Below are 24,153 nucleotides of genomic sequence, written 5' to 3'. Positions count from 1 at the left end.
ACACTTAATGCAGACATATGCTTTGGTATTCTACAGACTTCCGGAGATTCATGCCCTTCAGCGCTGCCTGTTGACCTCTCCTTCAAACACAAGACTTTGAGAAATCTTCACAATGGCCAAGCCACTCTGGACCTACATGGTCATGAAAACTAGTCATGCGCCCATCAGAGTTTACAGTGATGCATTTTTTCACTGATGAATTTGTCATGGTTTGAGCACGTTTTGAGGGTGTTTTTGTTCAAGGTTTTTTCCAGCCAGGGGGAGTCTGGGAGGAAGGAGAGACAGGACACCTGACCCAGGCTAGCCAATGAGGTATTCCATACCATAGCACGTGATGCCCAGGATGCATACTGGGAAGGAGAAAGCTGGAGGGGTAGAGCTCTGGAGGAAAATGGAGGAGGGAGCACATGGTGCTCGGCCAGGCAGGGTGGAGTGAGTTATGGGTCGGTGGCTGGTGGGGTGTTGTATTCTTTTCACTTGCTATTTGCTGTATCATTATTATTTGTAGTAGTAAATGGCAGTAGGGGTTTTGTGTTATGCCTTAGCAATTAAACCGTTCTTATCTCAATCCGTGGGGGCTACATTCTTTGGATTCTCCTTCCTAACTCTCAGGGAGTTGGGGGACTTGGTTTAAACCACAACAGAATTATATTCTGTTAAGACCAGAATTTTTTTAATGTACTTACCAGTTCTTGTGAAGCTCTTACCTGGGAAAGATCTTATGCCTAGGATGAGACTCAGAATACATGAAAGAGCAAGAAAACTGTCACCCCTCTCAGATAATCATCCTATGATCAAGACACTGCCTGGTGCCAGAGGAGTCCACATTTCAAGTTTGTGTTCTGCAAGGTGTCTGAATGTCAGAATCCCGCATCCCAGGCAAGCTTTCTGGCCACCAAGCTAGCAGTTATTCTGATGAACAGCTTCTTCTGTCTCTCTGTTGGACCTGTTTCACTTTCTATAAAAAATTAAACATTAATTGGAACAAGGGCTTGAACTTAGACTGCTCATTGGACTATTGCATTGGTGTCTTTCCAGGCCAGTGAATAGGTAACAATTTGCAAAAACTCAGTAAGTTGCAGAGCAACAAAATGTAGCTGAGGGGGTACCAAAAATTCAAGAGAAAAAAAACCAACAAAGACTTCTGGTAAAGTCATTTAGTAGACTATGAAACACCTGTTTTTCAGCCCTTGACCTGAATAAGACAGAACATGGACTACTAGCTGTTCTAGGCGCAGCTTTGTCAAATAATCTCCAAAGGTCATGGTTCATGCAAATTTTCAAAAGAGGTAGTATTTAAAGGTCTTACCTTTTTGTCTGAAGTGAAAAAAAAACAAACTGATTCTGTATGATTCTTAACAAATCTTTTACATTAGGATGAAGGTGTTAAGCATCTTTATTATCATGATAGCTTGATTCTTAAAGTTTCTGAAACCTCTGCCCCAGCCATGAAGAAGAACCTCAGTGTTCCGGTTCTCAGTGGGTGATTTTTTCAGTGATTTTTCCAGCTCTGCTGGAATTTTTCAAAGGAAGGCTTAAGTTTATTACTTACATGGTATTTTCATATGGCAAATATGACATTTATTCATATTTAGTCATACAGAAAGATAAATGAAGGCAATCAAACATTCAGTGATTACTGTAAGGTTACCATAAAAGGCCACATAAAAGGTAAGACAAGAACTGTGAGGGTTGAATCCTAATCCTTTTACCTATCTACTAGATAATGTTCCATAATAACTTTAATATTTATGCTTGATGGTCAAAATAATTTGTTTTCAAACAACATTTTGATAGGGAACTTTGATTAAGCTCTTTGTTTAGAAACTAAAATACATATTTTAGACAGTCTCACCTCTCTATAAAAATTTTATATCAAGAAGTTGGTATTCCTGTAGACCATGCAAGGTTCTGCTCTTTTTTTTAATGTCATATAATATTTCATTTTCATAAGCACTCACATAAATTCAGTTAAGAGTTAATCAACAAAAATATACAAATATGAGGGAGGTTTTATGAAGAACTACAACTTCAAAAGGAATTGGTTTAGGAGTCATGACCTTATTTTTTGCAATAACTTATGCATCATGAACTTACGTAATTGGCAGCAGATAACATATCACACTCTCAGTTTTATGTCCTTGGTTTGACAACAGTGTCAATTGAACTATTTGCTAACTGCAGAACTAATGGAGCCTCATAGCTGAAAATGTTTTCATTCCAAAACTGGTGTTTGTACCAAAACACTTCCCGTTTATTGTTCATTTTCAACATTACTAAATTCAGTATCAAATATGCATAGTGGTATACAACTAATTTTGGACATAAAAAAATATCTTTCTGAATACTATTTATACTAGCAAAACAGAATTCTCTGGGAAGTAAAAACATATATTTTTCTAATTAAATGTTATCAGAAAGCACAAAACCACACACATGAAATGGCCTTGGAACTCTAAATCTTTGCTATATTCTCAGCAAGAGTCAACGTTGAGATAAAATATTGGGAAACGAGTGACTTGGATTTTAAAACATTTTTGTAGGGTAGGTTTGAGTCTACTTCTTCCTTTTGCCAGAGACTGGATTAAGCAGCAGTCAAGAGGCAAGGCTACGCTGGACCTCTGTGTCGAAAATGGACACCTGTACCATCCACTGAAAAGGTCAGTCCTCTTGGGACACTGGGTGCCTCATAAGCTACAGAAGAAAATACATAAAGTAACAATTATACAGTAGGGAGGGGTTTAGAAAGAATGTTAGTGACTTAAGATCTGAACAGCCATTTAAATTCAATGTCAAAGAAGTCCAAATTTATTGAGTGATCTGACAGTTAGGAGTGGGACTTGTTTGGGTTTTGGCTCTGAAGTGTGTATTTTGTGGGGAACAATTCTGTTTCAAGACACTTAAAAATTCACAATAATAGACAACATAGAGTAGGCAAATGGCTGAAATTTTTTGTTCTGCTTGACTAAATTACAAATGAGAGGCAGGAAACAATCATATGCCATCAGTTTAGTAGAATATTTGCTATTATGTCTGATCTGAACCTGAATTTAAGCAGGTTTGAAAAGAACCACTTACATGTTTTGAAATCTGGCTAACAGTAATTATCATCAGCAATGTAGATTATTTGGTAGACACCATTTTTGTTTCAACTTTACTGAAAACTTTCAGTATTTGGAAGAGTAAATTTCCATGAATGAATGCACCTTTAGGCTCCTTAAATGGTCTCAGACCTGATCTACAGCAGGAGGTTTATCATTTTCCCAGTGCCTGCCTTTGCTTTCTGTGTCTTGGTCGGTGTGGTTGGAGCTCTTGCTGGGAAACGCCAGGGTAAAAATGTCATTGAGCACCTCAGCTTTCTCCATGTCCCAGGTAACCAGGTCTCCTATTTCCTTCTGGAGAGGGTCCACATTTTCCCTCGTCTTTCTTTTATCAATAACATACATACATACTTGTTGCCCTTGATGTTTCTGGACAAATTTAATTCTGTCAGGGCTTTAGCTTTCCTAACCTGATTCCTGGCAGCTCAAACAATTTCTCTGTATCCTTCCCAGGCTACTCATTGTTGCTGACACCCTCTGTAGACTTCCTTTTTGTGATGGAGTTTGCCCTGGAGCTCCTCATACATCCATGCAGGCCTTCTTGTGGTTTTGCCTGACTTCCTCTTTGTCAAGTTGCATCGCTCCTGAGCTTAAAGGAGGTGACCCTTAAATGTTCACCAGCTTTGTCGGGCCCTTCTTCCCTCCAGTCATAAATTGACCAAATCCATTCCTGTTTCTCTATGCAAGAACAACTGTGTCTATCTATCATATTCCCAAATTCTGCTTTGTTTAGCGTTTTCCTAAAAATCTCTCATCATGGTTTTTATTCAACTTCCATAGTGCTTCACTGTCCTTATTATTACAAACATTTCCTGGGGTCTGACTCAAGTCTCTCTTCCTGCTATATAACATTGCATTCAGCTCTGGACAATACACTCCCAGAACTATCTGGGTTGTATCTGCATTAGCATTTTAGTTCATCCCTGCTTTGGTTTATACAACAGTGTCAGACACACAGATTTTCAGAAAAAAAAGAAAAAACGCTCAGAAAATGCAGTGCAGGTGTGCACCTAATGATCTTTAACCAGTACATAGATCCATTCTGAGGGATCAGCCCAGAACTATTCTAACACCTTAAAGTGTGCATGACTGTGGATGTTAAGCCCTCATCATCAATGATTTTATTTTACAGGTCCTGTTTTGCATCCACACCACACTCTTACCAGGCCACAAAACTTGCACAAAGTAGAGACATCTGCAGGCCAACATCCATTGGAGAAAAGTAAAGGATAGGATGAGATGGGATGGGACTGGATGGGAGAATGGAGAAACCGGCAGGAGCAGGCCAGATGCACAAAGAAGTTAAAAGGAGTTTTGTAACCATCATTTGCCCTGGTCCCTGTGACATAGAGAAATTATGTTCAAACAGCTGAGAAGCCCTTCCCTTATGGTGATCAACACACCAGGCTGGTCAGCTAGATGACACAAAGGTGAATTGTAATAGCCAACACTATATTATAGCCTTTAAGAATGACAGATATTAATTTGGTATCTCAGAACATAATCAAGGACAAGATGCAATTAAGATAAGAAAAATGTAAATACTTCATTTTGGAAGACAATGTACTGGCATGATGTCTTTTAAACAATGGAACAGTCTCCCAGACTCTTCCCAGTAATGGGTCTCATTTGTTTGGTGCTTTTATAGCCAGATTGGCAAATGCTAGAAAACAGCCTGCAGGATATAGTCTTGCTTTGGCAAGTGATGGAGCTGGATGATCATTTCCATCTAAGCTTCCTCTCAATTCATGCTGAAGTTTTGGAAGCAGGTTCTCTTTCTTAGTTTGTATTTGCCATTTGGAATCATGCATCAGCTGGAGCTCCTAGGTGTAACACTTAGTTGCAACAAACAGCAGTTGAGCTCTTAGGCATGAGCACAAACATTGTGCAAAAGTGTTAGCAGGTTACTTTGCCTGCTATTGCCTGAGTTAATATTTTCTACTCAATTGTGGTGTGCTGACATAGCAGTAGAGTTTCTGAATTAAAGCTGGCTTGTACCTTTTCGGTCTGCTGTGCTAAGAAGGTTTCACTTCCTCTTGTAGAAATATCTTTATTTCATCTCTATATTTGTAAGCTAAATTAATAAATACCAGAACAACTTCTCCCTTTTAACTTATTCCATGTGCTTCCTCAATGCCTGTTATCATCAGACTGTCAGTACACTGAGAAGTGAATCACTTTTATTTAAAGTCTAATACAGAATCAAGCACTTTGACCCAACACATGCAGCAGAGACCAGGAGAACTTCACTGCATTCGCAGTCAGCAGCAGTTGAAAGTTTTGCTAGTTCTTTGGGGCAGCTTGTCCTGTTAAAAATGCCTGTAATGCTGAACCTTCTCCTCTAAGAACTTGGTTCTGAAAACTGTGCTAGTGTAGTCACCCATAAATGGAGTCATCTAAGCTTTACAAGTCATTTTGGAAAATCACAGCCACATTCTTGAATGGAGAGGACACATTTTTATTTCAGCCATATGAATGTAAATTAAAATCTCTCCTTCTCCTGTTCTCAAAATCAAACAACGCTCTTTACAGAGCTATAAATTGTACCCCTTCAACACAGATACATGCACACTAAGACAAAGACCACCAATAGCAAATGCAGAATTATTTATTGCCATGTAAAAGACAAGTATACACAACAGAGCAAATAAGGAAAAAATACTTTTAAAAGTAAGATTACAGAGAAGAAATAACAAGAGAAACATTTAGGCATATTGCTGCCCCAAGCGGCTGTGAATTTCAATGGAAAATAACTACCAAATGTTTCCAAAGCCAACCACAGAAATCAAATAAGATTCAACATAAATTCAATTTATTCTGAAGATTTTGTTATTATAGAGGCACACATGCATGTAGTATTCATGGTTATTTCTCAAAAATTAAACTCCTCTGGATTCAAATTTGTGTAACACCAAAAAGAAAGGTTTTAAAAGGAGAAATCCCTCTATTCTGTGAAACTGCTTCTGGGAACTTTCCTGGAAATCCCAGCAAGACAAGCCAAAGAAAATTATCTCTGGGGAATTGCGATTGTTGCAGCAAATGTGTGCTTATACTCTGATTCATTTAATTAAGCTCTTCGAGTGAATAACAGGATACAAAAACAAGGGATATACTGAAAAAGAGTAATCAATCTATAACAAGATCTCTCAAGTTATTGACTGTATATTATACAAATATAAATCCAGATCAGCAAAAAAAGCCCTTCTGCACTTATATATTAGGATCTTTCAATAGAAGTTTGAAAGCAGCATTTGCCAATGGTGTTAATTTTAAATTATATGACTAGTGACAACACTGTATACCACCCAAGATTTTAGCATGCTGAGAAAATCTCATTTCTCTTTTGAAGTTATAGTAAAAAAAACATAAACCAATCATTTCTGAAGGATATTAATGGAGACAGAGTGAGAGAAGAAACACACACAGTGAAGAAGTTAGAATAAATTACTATATGTATAACAGACGTAGTAAAATATCCAGATTACAAATCGAGCCTCTATTCATTTCTCTTTCACTTTAAATGAATAGCCATGTGTGAAAATTGTGTAAGGAAAATTGAAGCTGTTATCTCATAAGCAATAGTGCTGTTTTCAAACAACTGCACTGTTAATACATTCACTTGTACTGTACTAATAATAGTCAAAGTTTGTTATGAACTTGTTGAGTGAATTTCATTGATAGCCACAGTGAATTCCTTTCAGACAAGCACATGATGCTTTTGGGCAAACTGAGCTGCACTGAGCAACTACGGATCTGTGGCTATTAATGGTATTATCTTCACGTAGATCTACAGTTACATCTAGGTGAAGACTGGTCACCAGAGGTCCACAAGTAGATGTACATCTACCCAAGCTTACTAGTTTGGAAGAATGCCACTTTGGAGAAATACATTAGGAAGAAGTATAGGACCGAAAGGTGGAGACTGGGGTGCTGCTGAAGTTACAGATGATGTTGATAACTTTTTAATGAAATGCAGCCACACAGACAAAAAGAGAAGCACTTGCTTTACATTAGTTTCTGAAGTTTCTGATTGCACCATTCATAACACCACCACAATTGAGGCATGCCACAAATGAGGCATGGACCAGGACTTCCAACAGTCTTTTAAAAGTATTTTATCTCTCAGTACAGTCTTGAAAAGTTGCCTTAGTCAGACCTTGAGTGCCTCAGATTACTCACAGTTCCCCATGACATTTTGATGTTTAAGCTACATATGATACCAGGTTGGATGAAATGCAATAGGCCAGATGAACAAATATAATGCACTTCATTTTTCCACTAAAAAGAAAATAAAATAAAATAAACTGATAAGTTATTTTAAAGAGAAGAGTTGCATTTTGGGCATCTGGACACACATTTATAGCACTATCCAGTGACAGCCGTCTGCTGATTATCACAATCAAACATCATTACAGCAAATTCTAGGGCAGTCTTATACAACTCAATTAGAGCAGAAAAGGAAGTAAAAATTTGCACCCCATGCTTCAAACACACACACAGGGAGAGAAATGCTGCATTCTAAGTTCTCTGTCTTCTATAGTAAGGAGTAACTTCACCCTCATCACACTACATACCTGAACTGGCAGAAAGCTGCTAGAAACCTCTTTAGTAACTGTCATTCTCATGTACTCCAGGACACAAATGCCCAGGCTGAACTCCAGCATTACACTGTTTGGCCCTCAAATGGCAAAAATCCATCTAGAATTAAAAAATGGTACATTAAAATAACATACAGTAAGTAATGATTTTGCTGTCCCTACTTAGCAAAACAATTTCCTTACATCACCTTTACCAGAAACTGAAAGCTGCAATACAATATATGGTGCTAAATTAAACCTTGTGCAAACATTACTGACAAGTACAGATGTACACTACTTCAAGTGCTTACCGTTTGCAATTCAAGCAAATAGCAAGTTATTGGAGTCCAAGGGCAAGCATTACAAGAGGATTTTTCAGCTATTCAGAGCTGTGAATGAAAGGTGATGTATTGTTAAATTGAATGTCTGTACAAGAGGGTTGTGGTTATGGAATTTGATAGCAATGAGAACTGCACTGAATATAAATGTCACCTTATTTATCATCCCTTATTATTTTTAGATTTTTCATTGCAAGCAAATATACTTAAGCAACTTTAAGTCTATACTAGAAAGCTCTCTACAAGAGAAAAAGTTGATTCAAGAACTTTTCAGAAATAATATTTTAGTTTCTGCAGTTCCTACAGCTGGGAAAAGAAGCACCCATTCAACTGAAGTCTGTAACAGTATTAATCATATCAGGTCATTTTGGGGTACTTCCACACAGGTGTTTAGCAGATTATGGCTTGCTTTCCTAATAGAAAAAAAACATAATTAATCAAACACCAAATAAAGCAGAAATTTTTACACACAGAATGGAGGATAAATATTTTTATAAAGTCTTCCTCTGACAGATTATAGCTTAGAAATGGGAAAAAGTTCCAAACACTTTCAAAAGTGATTCATTAAATGCAAGTGGCCTCACCACTGCCTCTTATTGCCACATGGTCAAATTTTATTATCTCCTGTCAAAGACCTAATGTCCAAAGTTATGTCAGCACTCACTAGTTAAGCGACATCTGTCCCAGTTCACCAGATGAGATACTGGCCACTAAAACCAGAGTTGCTCAGTATGCACTTCCAGCTTGTTTTGCCTGTAAAATGGGGTCATACCATGGGCACTGCTAGGCCTAAGTTTGGGTGGCTCTTGATGAGAGCTGATTATCAGCATCAAAATATTTCCATTAAACCACACAAATGTAGGATCCTCCCCTTCTTGCTTCTTAATTGTCACCATGACAATGTCAACACTTAAATCACCAGTGCTGAACATATGCGAGATGTGGCCCAGTTTGTATCTTTTGGAGTTGTTACCTAGACTCTTTTCCAACACACATTTGGTTTATATTTCTTAGGTATTCTTCGCAGCAATAAAACTGGAGAGATGGGATGGGAATAAGGCAGCCCTTGTGGCATAGAGAAGATGATAGCAACAAAATGCCCAATTCTTTGGGTATCAGAACAAAACTGCTTTAAAAGCCAGCTCCAAGGCCACTGTTGAAATGGACTGATGTCATGCTAAGAAGAGCTTGTTGCAGTACCTCTCTGGCATCTGACTTGAGAAAGAGAAGCATGCTTTATTGCAGTAGCTAGGGGCCATCTGTATGTAGAAAACAGAGTTACAACAGGGTTAAATAAGGGAGAATATTCCTAATAATAGAAATCTAAACCTTTAACATTGTAGCATCTTTAATATTATGATACACTCTTAGTGTTAACTTGGTCTAGGAATAGCTATTTCATAAGCATAGTCATATTTTTAAGCAAAGCCTTCTGAATTCTTTTAAAATATGTTTACAGTAGTTAAAGAAGTATCCCATTTTAAAGGTACATTTCTAATTACATTCTGGCAGAACCTTAGCTGGAAAGACTACCAGTACTATTTTGATAGCAAAAGCTGTGACAGTTTACATCAGCTAAGGTTATCTGCCGTCTGCTGATTATCACGATCAAACATCATTACAGGAATATTGTCAGCAGAGATGACAGAAAACTGGGGTGCAAAAACTGGGAATGAGCTTATGAAATCTGTGAGTATTCAGAACAGAACCAGGCTATTTCCCTAGAACTGCATGACTTCAAGGACTGAAGCAGTACAAACAGGATGGAATCCAGAATTTCCTAGCTCAGTTTCATAAAGCTGGCAGTGAAAAAATATCACTATAAACTGGGCAGTTGCCAGCTGCACACGGAGGAGAAAATTCTAGCTGGTTCAGTCAAATTCAGGGTTAGCAAAAGCCCCTACAGAGAGGCAGCCATGGTGAAGTACAATTCAAAACCACACAGGTATTTCCAGCAGCAATGGATGTGCTGGTCATATGTCGCTGGAGTACTGTGTAAAATTTAGGTCACCCCTTTCAAGGACAGACACAGCTGTGCTCCATATGGGGGACAGCCACAGCCACAGCCCTGCCACACGGCCCCTGAGCATGTGCCTGGGCTCCCATGTTTGTGTCTGGGAAATCCCATGCCATGCACTGCATGAGCAGGAAATCCAGCCTGTGGGAAAAATGAGTGGCACAGATGGCCAGTGAGTGCACAATCCTCCCAATGCTCTCTGGATGCACTAGCCTCACCAAGATGGGTTGACTATGTAGTGTATTGGCTGATATAACAGGGAGGCTCCAGAACAACTATATATAAAGTTCTAATTTGTCCTCTGGGTTTCAGGTAGGTTCAAGCTGTATTGCACAGCATCAATCAAATAACATAGCACACATAGGGTACACCCAGCATGTTCCTAACATGCCGTACTCATTGCCCAGGTGTTCAGCTGTCAAGCTGCATCTGTGTTTGTTTAGGACTTCCAGACGTCAACCAGACTGATGAGAATGATTGTACTGAAGCAGTGACCATATGCTGTGTCAAGCAGCGCCAATGCAAGGAAAAGGAGGAGAGGGTACAGCCATCTCTTGTTCTCCAATTAATCTCTTCCTACACAGTGCAGGAAAACAGACCTGACATGAAACAGGTGCAGAAGATGACTTCTAGGAGGATCAGAGAAATGGAAAATCCATCTCATGAAAAGTGACTGTGAGCACATCTGAATTAACAGGTGCAGACCAATATGAGCCTCAAATGGCCTCATACTGGTCCAGAATCCTTATAGACTGAATTAGCACAGTGCTAAAGAAATCTCCCACAGAACTCACCAGCTCAGGCTTAGCATTACACTGCCATAGCCCTACAGGCACCAGGAGAGGGCCAGTTTAGACCCCAGCTCACTCAGTTCATTAGCAGAGAGAATCTGAATCTGCCTGTCCCCATCAGTGTTGATACACCCCACTAAAGTTTGGCTTATCAGCCACAGTGGAGCGGTGCCCAAGGGGATATAGGACTGCCCTTGATGATCTTAAAGGTCTTTTCCTTTAAGCGATTCTATGATTCTTTAACACACAGAGAAAGGGAAGGCAGGAAAACTGCCTCAGCAAAGAGACAATATTGGCACATGAACACACGGTGTAAATCCACCATAGATACATTTAAGCTGGAAATATGAATAATTCTAACTATTATGGAAGCGAGAACCTAGAAGAGTTCTCACAAGTAATGAGGACAAAAATGTAAATAATATTAAGGTGATGTTTGATGTTTCGGAACAGATCTCTCTAACACAAAGGTGTCTAAAATGCTCCTAATGCCCTATAAGACCCCACCCTGAAAATCTCTGTTAGCTGTGAGCTGCAAACCAAAACCCAACTGAAATCAGGAATTTAATTAAAAGCAGCACTTCTGAGCTGGCTGCTGGCAGGCATTACACGGGTAAAAAGTGACAGCTGCTTCATTGGCAGCGCAATGTCAACATCTGTAAAAGAGGCCAAGGAACAGGCACAGGCCACCGCTGCCTGAGGACCACCCCACTTTGAAGAAGGTATTTGTAAAAAAGGCTTCAGTCTTTCATCTATGCTTTCATCAGCTGAGATACTTTACTCCTACTTTAATTTATATTTTGCTGCTGTCTTCCTTTTTTTTGGCTCAGTGGGAGCATAATGCCAATTAAAATTAGTTAAGAGAGAAAATGTCAGTTTGTCCAAATACAACATAATTGTTCTTAAAAAAAAACGTTCTCACAGTACCTAGTAAATCCAGGGTTTGTTGGCAATAAATATGCATTTCAGGACTCTCTCCTCTTTGTACTAGTGTGCTTACATCACCTTGATCCATTTTATTCGCATATATATTCCCCACTTTGTATATGATTTCCATTTCTAAAAAGGGGTTCTTAATGCCTTTTTTTAAAAAACACCATTTTCTTGTTTTAAGAAATTCAAATGTGGCTCCAGGTGAGAACCAGCACCAAGGGATTAATACTCTTACAAAATCAATTTCAATAAAATGTCAGAAATAAAAGTACAGCTGGATTCCAGGAAGCAGGTTTGCACATATGTTAATATTCAAAGGTAATTTTTGGCCCTTAAATTAAGTTTCACAGATGATAGTGGACTGCTCCTGGTAGCCACAATAATTCACACACCACAAATAGTGAATTGGAACTCAAAATTTAATATCAAAGCTTAATGCGACCATTTAATCTTTGGTTGTTTTTCTTTTTTTTCCTGACAGAGCTTCAGGTGGAAATTATGGGCCCTATGAAATGATGAGCTGCATTACATAGCTCTATGCTTGTCACAGTTTTTCCCTGTGAAGAGACTGTATTGCTTAGTCTAAGAATAACTTTAAAATTCACAGAAAGTAAGAACTGTTGAGCAGCTAAAAATAAAAAGTCATAGGAGGACGTGCTGTTAGGCATAAACATTGAGACCCTTCGAATCATCTTGAGCTGTTGAGCTAACCTAAACATTTTGGGTCAGATCCTGATCCCAGTGAATTAAAATGATTTGTGGTGAGAAATAATGTTTCTCCTTTTATTTCTGTTTTCCTGCTAATGAGTATCAGATATAACATTGCAAGACTATTCTGTAAACAAAGTGAAAAATTAATCATTTTCAGAGGAACATTTTATTCACAGTAGGCTGAAGGAATTAAGCCTAAGTAAACAAACAATGAAGGTAAATAAGAATACAGAGAGAAAGTGAAAAGATGTAGAAAAGATGGCAGATGTAGTAAAAAAAATACTGGATATATGATGAAAGCAAAATATACTGCTTATGAGGAAAATCCAAATACTGAGTAAAATGCTGAGTAATTTCATCTGAGCATTAAATTATTTGCAGTTTCCTGCATAAAAGGAAAAACATAACAGAAATTCAGGCCCCTGTTATGCCAAAGCTCTTTTCTTCATCCAAGAGCAGAGAAGCTAGCAGGTTTACACAATTTTATGACAATTAAAATATTCCATATAAACAATGCATACTTGTCCAAACTAACTGACTTCCAATTCTTTCTGGCCAAAGTATGAGAAAGAAATACCGCGCTGCAATATAAAATAAGCAAATTGCATCTATTTTGGAACAAATGAAGAATTACATGCAGCTCAGATACATCAAAATCTTTCTATCTGGCTGCAGAGTCCTATGATTAGGATGTGTCAAACTGTCCAGAAGCTTCCTTCTATTATTGATAAACAAGCCATGCATTAAATTAGGAGATTAAGATGTGTATTCCTTTCAGTTCTCATGTATGTTTGTCATTAATCCAAAATAACACTGCCAAACCCCAACCACAGAAATAATGAAAATAAATACCAAAGGTCTGGGAAGAGAAATCCTGAGGTCACAAAGAGAAGGTAACTTCAAGGGAGTATCCTGGAAATTAAGATTTATAAATCATCATGGGCTGAAAGAAACAAAATTCAGCAATAGCATAATGCCATTTTACATGGCTAAAAATAATGAATAGTGGGGCAAATGCCAGGAAAAAAAAATGACTGGAAGACTTCACAAACATTTATGTTCAAAGAAAAGGCTTCAAGTGAGTTATTTGATAGAGACTAAGTGCACAGCAATAGTGCCTTCGAGCCTCCTGATTGGTATGCTGATTGCTTCAAACGGGTCTGTCATACTTAAAGTGATCATTTACACAAAACCAGACCACATTATGTATGTAATATACATTTTAGTGATGTTGGGGATAAAAGGTCAGTAGATGAATCATCCCCACTCTATATTCAAAAGTGGGCTGACACTCCTGCCTTTCTGGGTAAAACTCCGCCATTCTTGCTAAAGTATTTGTTCCTTTACTCTACAGCTTATTCCAAACCATTAAACCACTGCTGGGTAAAACCATTATATTGTAGAAAATGAGGGTCACCCTGAAAAAGATTATCCTAGACATGATCCCTAAAGATTTTTCTTGAATAAATGTTTTCTAAATGCCTTTTTTCATGCCTTCCCCTCTGAGTCTGTTACAGACTGAAAATTCAAATGCGTACACTGGTTCAGGCAGGGCACGTGCAATTGCCTGAAAACCTGAGAATTATTAAATTATATTATTTTTTAAACCTCCATATTTTACTGCACTTCTAAGGAAAGTGAGATGATGGAAATCACACCCTGAGCCTTCAGCCTTCCTTTTATCTGTTATCATGCCACATGGCTTCAGCCAATCCTGATCACAAGGAAGGCATCAGGAGTTTTGCCGCTGATCATTCATGACTTTCACCACAGAAACCTTGGGGCTTTGAGCATCAGCCTGAGACAAAGACTGCCAGGCAGCAGTGAGATTTCCCCATGGCAAGGAAGCTCAAAGGAGCGGTGTTTCACTTCCCTCCACAAAGCCTGGACCCAGTCTGTCAACTCAAAAGTGTACCTTTAACATTCTGAGAAAATACCCTTGTCTGTTGCCATTTAAAAGATGAAAATCTAACCTTAGTTATCAGGCTGTTGTCATCTTTCTGAACAGTGTTAATGTATTGAAATTTGATGTCATATGCTGAAATATACTGTTATAAAACACCGCATGTGGTGAATTCTGTTACAATCTTCTTAGAGGAGATTTAGTTTCAAGCAAATTGCATCTCCTCATCCTCCTTTGTATCACACCTGAAACTGGTATGACCAAAGACAATGGAGGAAATATTTTCTCTTTCTGCCAAGGACTTCATCTGTATTCAATGTGTATAAAGTTGCTGCTTAAGTATAACTCTATGGGGTTCCACTTCTGGACAAGACTGCTGTCTTTGCTGCAGAGCAAACCATTCAGATGACTATAATTATACTGTACTACCAGGGGGTCCAGCCTGAGCTCTTGAGCCACAGCAGCTTTTGAGCAGTTTGCTTGGTGGGTAGCAAAGATGTGTTTGGCGTGGGGGGCTCTGGATAATCTCATTTCCTACTGCTGAAGGAAGTGTGTTAGCAGATGCTGCTGAAGCTGACATTGCTGGCTTACCCCAGAAGCTGGCTCTGCACCCCTTTCAGCGACATTGAACAGCAGAACCTTGTGACAGCCACTGTCATCTCCTGTATATCTCCTGTACTCTTCCACTACTCAAAAGGGTAAGACTACCTACATTTTCCATGCAGTGAAGCTTACTCAGGAAATTTCTGCTCTTAATATATTCTCAATTGCAGTTCCACCCTGGGGCAGTTTGATAGTATTGCTAGGGCAGTCTGATGGGGCAGTTCTGTTACCCCTGCTTTGGCCACACGCTGTGGCCATTTCCGTTATGCCTTCTCTGCAACAAACGTGATCGTTCCCTTTGTCATGATCCAGTTTAGGGAACAAACCTGTCAGGAAAAAAAAATAACTAATTTTTTTAAAGCCAAGTTTTTCTGCCCCCTTAGTCCCTGATTCAGGTCACTGCAGGTCAATGGAAGATCACACAAGACACAGTGCAAGCAGAAGTAAGGAAGAAGGGTGGAAGAAGGGTGGAAAGAATGCGCCTTTTGGCATTCATCAAGTTAGACTTTAAGTTGGGCTATTATACACTATTTTGGGGGTCCTAAAGAAAACCCAGTCACCTAAATCACCTGGGTTTAAAACCAGAATTCTTTAACTTGGAGCCTGTTGATTACCTCATTTCTACCACAGCTAGCTAGCACAAAAGGGGCACCAGCAAGCAGCAGTGTAGAGGCAGATGCAGAAGCCCATTAACACATCCAGAGAACAGTACGTTTGCTCATGCTGCAAAGCTTTGGTGGGTGGCTCACAGACTCAAGAAAATGTTGGTTGTCACATTTCCACGCTCAGGGAAAGACCTGAGTGCAGCACTAACAGAGATGTAGCTGTGGAATCAGCCTTCACTCCAAATTAAACGATTCCTTCCAAATTCATCACAGAGTCAGCAAGAAGTGTGGGGGGAGGGGAAATGCAAGGAACCTCTTCATCATACATGACATACTTGTCACATATTTGAGGATGAGAATGCCAGGCTGGGGTAGGAGTGTCAAAGTCCACGGCTCTGTTAGTAATTTTATAGATCAGTCTGTGGCATGGCACTTTTTCCCTTTCAGTTCTCATAGCTACTCAAATCATTGGCTGGGTGCTTGACTTCTCATGGTTTTCTCTGAGTCACATAAATTGTTTTTTTAAATACAAATAAAGAAAAGAAAAAAAAACCAAACACAAGGTAGGAAAAGAAAAACATGGTGAAAGATTAAGAGCAATGTAGGTCCAGAGACAGCCAGAGCCATGCTCAGACTCCAGCTTATGGCAACTTTTTTCCAGAGGTGACACTAAGAGCAAACAAATGCAAATGGAGTTTATCCACCTCCAATTTCAGCAATACAGCATTTACCTATTTCTTACAGATACCAGACAGGTGAGTAGTGAATACTACTACACTACTGCAGCTCTCTGCAGCCCCTGGGTAGCCACTTACATGGAAAGAAATCATCCAGCTCTTATTCCAGGGATGGATCCAAACGTCAGCAAAAGTCTTTTTCATTTCCTTTACTGTTCTGTTCTAACAAACACATTAATGACATGTAGCTTAGATGACATGAGAGGTGGAACTCTTCCAAAATACATTTAGTTTCCTCTCAGAAAGTATTGCGTGCCTTTGCACAGGAAATTATAAAATAGAAAATAAACATGTAAATATACCATTTCAACACATCCTCTACATCAAAGCAGACCTGATGGTTTTAATTTCAGCTTTTTGGGGTTTTATTTTTATAAGTTGCTTGAATTTATTTTGTAGCTCCTGTTTTTGAAAAGAACTTAAAAGAGTTATGAATTCCATTTATCAAATGGAGAAAAACTACAACTATAAATTTCTTAAAAAAGTAAATAATGTGAGCCTTGTATGTGCACTTGTGCTGACACACACATACAAACTTATATATATTTAAGTTAGTGACTGCTGAACCACAGACCACATGCAGAAGAGTAAAAAACACCTATAACCAGATGTGCCACTGTTAATTCCATGTTTTAGGGTATATCCTATGAAATCCTCAGAGTGCAGGAAGACGTAAGTTCCCATACTATTAGCAGCAGCGGTATGGATTCTTAGAAAGACTACCTTCACATACCTAAAAATAATCCAAGATCCAGCTGGCTGGTATGGCCCTTGTGACGTAGAGAAAGGGGTTACTGTCATGAAAACACAGGATTTTGAAAAAGGTCCAGCAGAACACAGAAAGACAGCAGCAACACATCACTTCAAACTTCCTGAGAACCAAAGAGCTGCAGAAGGAATTCCACACTTTCCCACAGAGTTTTGTCTAAATACACAAGCACTGTACTTCAACTGACACATCCGTGCATGGCTTGTAGAGCCACGCAGAGCCACTGTTTCACTAAGAAACAGCATCCTCAGGTTATACTTGAATTTTGCTATGGCAGGAAAGTATAGCAGGGGGACACTGCAGCAAAATGCTTCATTCTCTGCTGTATCCACAGCTGAATAGGAAACCCCAATTCAAAAGTCTCCTTCAAGCTATAAAAATAAAGCAAAGTTGTTTCCAGGGAATGGAGAAAAAGTCATTTCTGAAGTCCCTATCCAGCTACAAATAAGCTATACAAGACCAAAGAGGTTTTTTTTCCTTGGAATACCTCTCACTGATCTAGTAGAGCAAAGTTTGTTGATATTCAAGGTTGCAAACCCATCTGTTTACTCAGGCTTTTGTCTGTCAGCATAGTTTGAAGAGGTTGCTTTGAGAGATCAATTTTTTTCCTGGGGGTTTCTTCACAGCTACCACAATTTATTGCATCTGTTTAGAGGCTTTAATTTGTGGTTTTTAAGATTGCATAACTTTACAGAGAGGTGGTGAGAGGCCCACATGAAGAGTTCAAAATAAGTTTGACAATATAGTAAATATCTACTCAGTAATTTTCCCTGGACTGAGTACCACAGAACGTCAAAAAAGGTTATTAATCACGCTAGTGTAGGAATGTGGCATTATGAGGACTGGAGCATACATTTCCATTCAGATGGTAAAACGCTGAGTTCCCTTCACTTGCTGTTGACACCAGCTAAAGACACACACCGGGGAGCTGCAAACCAGGCGCCTGATTAGATTGCTCTCCAACAGCCTATTCGGAACCCGATAAAGAAAAAATATAATGCAATTTTAATTTTGCCTTTTATTCAGAGTTCTCGTAACAAGTTACATAAAAATGAAGTAAGCTGCCTGGACTCCCACGAGGAGGCTCAGCATTGATTGTTCCATGTTGCAGATGTTAGACAGGAGGCACAGAGACACACACAGTCCCATTTGGAGAAGTACAAGCTGCACCCAGGAGGAGTCGCAGGTCCTCAGGCACTCTGGGACTCTGCAGCTAGTGTCCTGGTGCTGGCCACAGGCAGAAATGGGGCGTCCAGTACCCAGATGCACATTGAATGCTTGGATCCTGTGTCCCCAGGTCAGCATGGCAGGCACCTGGGTCAGTGGTAGCTGCAGCAGCAGCTCCAGTATGTGTGATTTGCATAGCAGAGGGCAGTGTTCAGCATTTTGGACACCAGCTAGCTAGCCTTTGCTGAAGAAAATGATGGCAAATTATGGGGAGGTTGTGAGCTCGGAACCCTGCATCAGTGAGGGACAAAGCTGCAAGCAGAGCTAGTGTATTTTGTCTAGGGCTGTGTGTATACACCAAAGTAGGTTTAAGCTCCACACCACTGGGACAGGTCTCCATATAGTCCAGCAAGAAGGAACTTACAGACCATAAATTCCTCCTGGCTGGCTGAAGACTGAAGGCAGACAGTCTGTGTTCACTTCTGAGTACTGCAAGCACTTTGCTACCAATACACCCACCAACCCAACTTAACACAAGCCCTGTTGTGTGGATGGTTACAGATGGTTACTCACGAGGTGACACTTCAGCCATCTGTCCAAGGACCTTGTTAGAGCTACTCACACGAGAACCTTGTGTTTATGTTTGCCATGACTTACAGCTCACCTGGGCGCAGCAGCACCCCAGTGAAGAGGGGACATGGCGGAACAGCACTCGCCTGTCGCCTTCACCGTGCCTGCGCCCACCCTCGCGTCCCTCCCCTGCTCCCGGAAACACCGAGAGGACCCAAGCTCCGCAGTTAACGGTGGAGCGCCCAGGAGAAGCCCCAGGCCGGACGACACACACCCCGCAACCGGGAGGACGATCTTCCCCGGGGAAGCAGCGACTGTCCTGACTAGGTTGGCGTCGGACGTGCTCGAAGGCGCAGCTGAAGCGCGACCGAGCCCCACCTTCACACCCCGGCGCACTGCCACAGCCTCCTCTGGCCCCGCGGCTCCCTGACATGACCCTCATTCCCTAGGGCCCGAGGGGGAGGACGGTGACCCCCACCCCAACAGGAAACGGAGAAGGACGGCAGGCTCCCTCCGGCTCGGGGGCCGCGCACACCTCCCGACCTGGCGGCTGCACAGGCCCGCGGCAGCCCAGCGCCGCCGCCGCAGCTTCTCGGGCAACAGCTACCCCTAGCGGCCGGAGCGCGCTCCGCGCCCGGCCTCCGCCTCGGAGCAGCTCCCGCCGGCCCGCGCCCACCTGACACCCGCCGGCCCGGGACTGGGCCGCGCGCCGCGGAGCGACAGCATGTCCGGGCGTAGGGGCAGCGGCCGCCGCTGGGGGAGGATGCGAGCTCAGCGTGTACGCGGGTTCGAGCCCCGGGTACCCCCGCGGCGGCGGCGGGGCGTGTGGCGGGGCGGAGGCCGTGCCCTGGGGCCACTGGGTCGTCGGGGCGGGGAGGGAAACACGGGGAGGGACGCGGCGCGGACGGCCCGTCCCTGTCACCTGCAGGCGGCTGCCGGGACGGCCACGGACCCCGCTGCCGCTCCGGCGCGGCATCAGCCCCGCGCTCGCACACCCAGTGCGGAGAGAGCCAAGGGCGCGGGCTGCTCCTGTTGCACTGCCCTTGGCGGGGCTGTTTGCAAGCGCCTGCCGCTATCTCCGACCGGGAATCCCGGCGGTGCCCTATCTCGGAGTCTGTGCCTGTGCCCGATAGCGGCTGCTCCCTGCTTTGTTGCACGTCCGTCGCAGCTCCCGCCGGGGCTCTCTCCCCTTTTGTCTGTGTATTTTTAGGTCATTAGAGTGGAGGGGTAGGTAATCCCCAGGCTCAAGTTCCAGAGGGGCGGGTTCTGGCCGGAGGTGGAGTCACTTTTCATTTAAATCCCTGACTATAAAATGGGCTTAAAGAGAAGCGGGATCTCAGCTGTGCTGCACAGACCCCAGCAAGCAGGGTGTGTGGAGACCCCCCCAGCAGCCAGCGCCCTGCAGCATAAGCCGCTGCGATGCTCCACTCCCTTGGCGTTCACACCTTGCAGCTGCTCACCCAGGCGGCCGCCTGCATCCTTCTCTTCCCCCGCTTCCTGCTCACCGCCGTGATGCTCTGGCTCCTGGATTTTCTGTGCATTAGGAAGAAGATGCTGACGATACCCACGGCGGAGGAGGTGGCCGGCGCCAGCGAGGGGCCGCCCCCTGACGACCCCCCGGTTTGCGTGTCCGACTCTAACCGCATGTTCACGCTGGAGTCGCTGAAAGCCGTATGGCACGGGCAGAAACTGGACTTCTTCAAGTCGGCGCACGTGGGCTCCTTGGCCCCGAACCCCGAGGTGATCCAGCTGGACGGGCAGAAGAGACTCCGCATCCTGGACTTCGCCCGCGGCAAGAGACCCCTCATCCTCAACTTCGGCAGCTGCACCTGACCCCCGTTCATGGCCCGCCTGAGGTCCTTCCAGCGCCTGGCCTCGCACTTCGTGGACATTGCTGACTTCCTGCTGGTGTACATCGAAGAAGCACACCCGTCCGACGGCTGGGTCAGCTCGGACGCAGCCTACAACATCCCCAAGCACCAGTGCCTCCAGGACCGGCTGCGGGCAGCTCAGCTGATGCGAGAAGGGGCACCCGATTGCCCCCTGGCCGTAGACACTATGGACAATGCTTCCAGCGCCGCCTACGGTGCCTACTTCGAGAGGCTCTACATCATCCAGGAGGAGAAGGTGATGTACCAGGGAGGCAGAGGACCAGAGGGCTACAAGATCTCGGAGCTGAGGAGCTGGCTAGACCAGTACAAAACCCGCCTCCAGAGCCCCAGCACGGTGGTCATCCAAGTGTAAAAAAGACCCGGGGAGAAGTGCAGAGGTGGAAAGGTGTGAGGGGGGGGGGGGGGGGCGAGGGTGGGGGGAGAGGTGGGGAGAGAGAAAGCGCTACGGCTTGGTGGCAGGAGCTGTCTTCCCCGGGGACACTCGAAGGAGGCTGCTGTGCGAGCTTTCGAGCAAGATGTGCCATAGCCTTTCTCTATTCAAATCACGTTGATTTTGCCAGCCACGCTCTGTCAATACTGTATGTCCATGTGCGTTTGTAAATAACTCTTTCTTTTTCTTTCTTTCTTTTTTTTTTTTAAGAAGCGTTTATCATTTCTTAAGGAGGCTCTCTTCCTACGGGATCTGCTCCCAGCTGCGTGTGTGCGCGGGTGTGTGTCTGAAAGTTGTGTACAAGTGCTCCGTGCTGCCTAGCAAGTGCTAACTGGGATTTCTAGTATTTCTTTGTGATGACCGATTTTGAAATGGGTCCCTCTAATGCCAAGAAATCGCGTCTGATGTTGTCAAGTACTAGAACTGCCAATAGCCAGAGCTGAACGGAATGTCCTATTTATGTGGGGGGGTTTTGTAAGACGTTCGTTCACCTTTTTTTTATGAATTTTTTTAAATAATAAAGGTTCAGTAAATACACGTCTAACCTTGACCGCCTCTCTCTATCTCCAGACCGCTATGTTCACTTTCCCTTTTGCCTGCCTCACAACACCCTCCCACAGCCGGGGAGTGGAAGACGAACCGGCCGGCGGGAGAGGATGCGCTGCTGGGGGCTCAGGGGCGGCAAGCGTGGAGAACAGGGTGTACCAGGCGTCCCCAGGGGGAAAATACAAACCCCGGGCGCCCCAGGGGAGGGAGTATCTCTGTGCTCCTAGGCACAGGACCGCGCGCGTCTGCTCTGGCCCCTCTGAGCCGCCCCTGGGGCTGAGCCCAGGGAGGGCGAAGGTGCAGGGCTGGTCGGTGTCGTGCAGGCAAGAGAATCCGGGTCAAAATAACAGGCGAGGGGAAGCCGTCCCGGCTGAGAGAACCGCTCCGTCGCGGGAGGACAGCCTGAGCCAGAGCCCGGCCGGGGGCAGCGCGACCAGCACCTGCAGCAAGGCGGGGCGGCCCCGGCAAGCGGCGGCGGCTGCGCTGCTCGGGCAGCAGGGCAGCGCCCAGCCCAGCTGCGTGGGGCTTAGCTCCGGCAGCCGCTTTTCAGAGGGTGTGGGGTGCCGGAGCCGGGCAGGTGAAGCGGATCACGGGGAGCATCCTGCCACCCCCGCAGAGCCTGCGCAAAGCCTCCCAGAAACAGCGAGTCTTTAAGCACCTCCCGTTGTGCCTCTGAACGCCTCCTTGTCCTTGGCAGCACCGGGACGAGGCGCCAGGGCTGCTCAGCTCTGGAGTAAGTTTTGGAGAGGGGGCAGGTGGGGGCCAAGCTGAGTCCACAAGACTAAGGTAAACCCGCGGAAAGCTGTTTGTGAAGGCGTTATAGTGCCTGTCTTGCCCATGACAATGGTCCTCTGTCCCTCAACATTCACGGTTTAGATCAGCTCGTGTGACCGCTCCCTCCTCTACTCCGCAAGACAAGCAGCCCCCGGTGGTCTCCCACGGCTGAACTAGCGGTCATGTCCCCGCTCCTAGGTTCTCTTCACCCCGCAGCCCTTGCTCTGGGAGAGACGGGAGGACGGGAGGGCAGCGCCCCTGGAAATCAGACCACTTTGGCTGAAGTGTCAGCAGACCCGGCTCAGGTGCTCTCTCCAGGATCGCCCAGCCGTACAGCTCGCTCCGCCGGCTCCAAACCCTGCAGCTCTTCACCTTTCCACTGCCCCCTCGAGCTGACGCCCTGCTGAAGCCTGAAGCCTTCCGCGGCACCGGGCTTGGGACTGCACCGGCTCCGCCTGCCTCGGGAACCTCCGGTGCTGACGGGGGGAGAGCCTGCAGTGGGCTTACTTCCCCCGACTGGGAACTGAGCGCTGAACGCGGAGACATTGACAAAGCCTTGAAGCGGGGAGACCACCGCGGTGACCCCGCAGCGCAGGCGGCAGCAGGGCATCTCCCGCTCCTCTCTGCACGGCGAAGGTGTCGATCCCTGAGCCGCTTCCAGGTGCCCTCCTCTTGTCTCTCCTGCTGCATGGGAGCATCAGCCTCGGACCCCTCCCCGAGGCCCCACGAAGAGACAACATGCGCTTTTTCCTTTTTTTCCTTCCCCACTTGTCCTCACTTTACAATAAAGCCCTTATTTGCTTTCCCATTTGGTTATCTCCTTTTCCTAACTCTCTTTTGGCATGCTCTACTTGTAATCCGAAGTTACGGGCAAACCCCGGGAATGTCTCCACCGTGGCCCGGCCCCCAGGACATTTTCCTGTCATACGGACAGAAATGATCACTGCCCTTACTCGGGGTCTGACAGTTACAGGAACAGCCTCGTCTTTACTTTCTACTACTAGCAGATTTTGGTCAAAGGCTATCTGAGGTCAGGATTTTTTTTTTCCCTAAATAATTCAGCTCTCTAAAGCTACATTCCTCTTTTAAACCGAGCACAGAGCTCTTATTTATCACTTTCTCTTTAATCAGCAGCAGAGGGGGGAAAAATTGCTGTGAATGCCCGGAATCCCTGAAAGAGATCACACTTTTCCTTTGCACAAATCAAAGTTATCTGCTCCTATTATATCTGCCACCTAAAATGAATCATAAGCCTCAATCCCACTGAGCTTTCTCGTGGCCACATGTTTAGCACAGAGAACAATATGCTTTTACATCTAAAGAGCCCAGGGCTCTCCGGCTGATAGGGAGTATTGAGAAACGTCCTATCTTTAAAAAGCATTTTTGCTGCCTTTCCACCTCCCTGGTGCCTGACAAACAGAAGTCAGAGACCAGCAAAGAGATTTATCAAAGAGCGATTTGAGTGGTGATTACGTGTTCTGTCAATAATTAATTGAATTATGTCCTCAGCATAATTACATACAGTCCTCTAGCCAGGAGGCGAAAAGAAAGGAGGAAGTTGTGGTGTGGTCAGAGGGGGATCTCAGGACATGGTTCCAGGCATTAGAAATGTGATGTAACATTGCAATCTGGTGTATTATGAGGCACAAATGGGGAAATACAAACAAAATCAACTACTAAAATATTATT

The 24,153-nt window shown here is 43.9% G+C and overlaps 1 protein-coding gene and 1 long non-coding RNA gene across 2 annotated transcripts in view; both read left to right on the top strand.

Moving 5' to 3' along the window:
- Positions 1-19,614, top strand: part of LOC115946594 (uncharacterized) — a 65,228-nt gene extending 45,614 nt beyond the window's left edge. The window contains exons 2-3 of the long non-coding RNA XR_004080639.2: positions 2,577-2,660; positions 18,912-19,614. This is a non-coding gene — a long non-coding RNA (uncharacterized lncRNA). The remainder of the gene's footprint in view (positions 1-2,576; positions 2,661-18,911) is intronic.
- A 120-nt stretch (positions 19,615-19,734) lies between these two features.
- Positions 19,735-21,096, top strand: DIO3 (iodothyronine deiodinase 3). The gene has a single exon (XM_005155178.3). It carries the CDS (start codon positions 20,242-20,244, stop codon positions 21,064-21,066), a length of 825 nt encoding a protein of 274 aa, XP_005155235.3. The 5' UTR covers positions 19,735-20,241; the 3' UTR covers positions 21,067-21,096.
- The last annotated feature ends 3,057 nt before the right edge of the window (positions 21,097-24,153 follow it).

The sequence above is a fragment of the Melopsittacus undulatus genome, chromosome 4 (genome assembly GCF_012275295.1).
Source record: "Melopsittacus undulatus isolate bMelUnd1 chromosome 4, bMelUnd1.mat.Z, whole genome shotgun sequence".
NCBI lineage: Eukaryota > Metazoa > Chordata > Aves > Psittaciformes > Psittaculidae > Melopsittacus > Melopsittacus undulatus.
The sequence above is the reverse complement of the archived record's forward strand: the minus strand, read 5'-3'. Positions and strand labels throughout refer to the sequence as shown.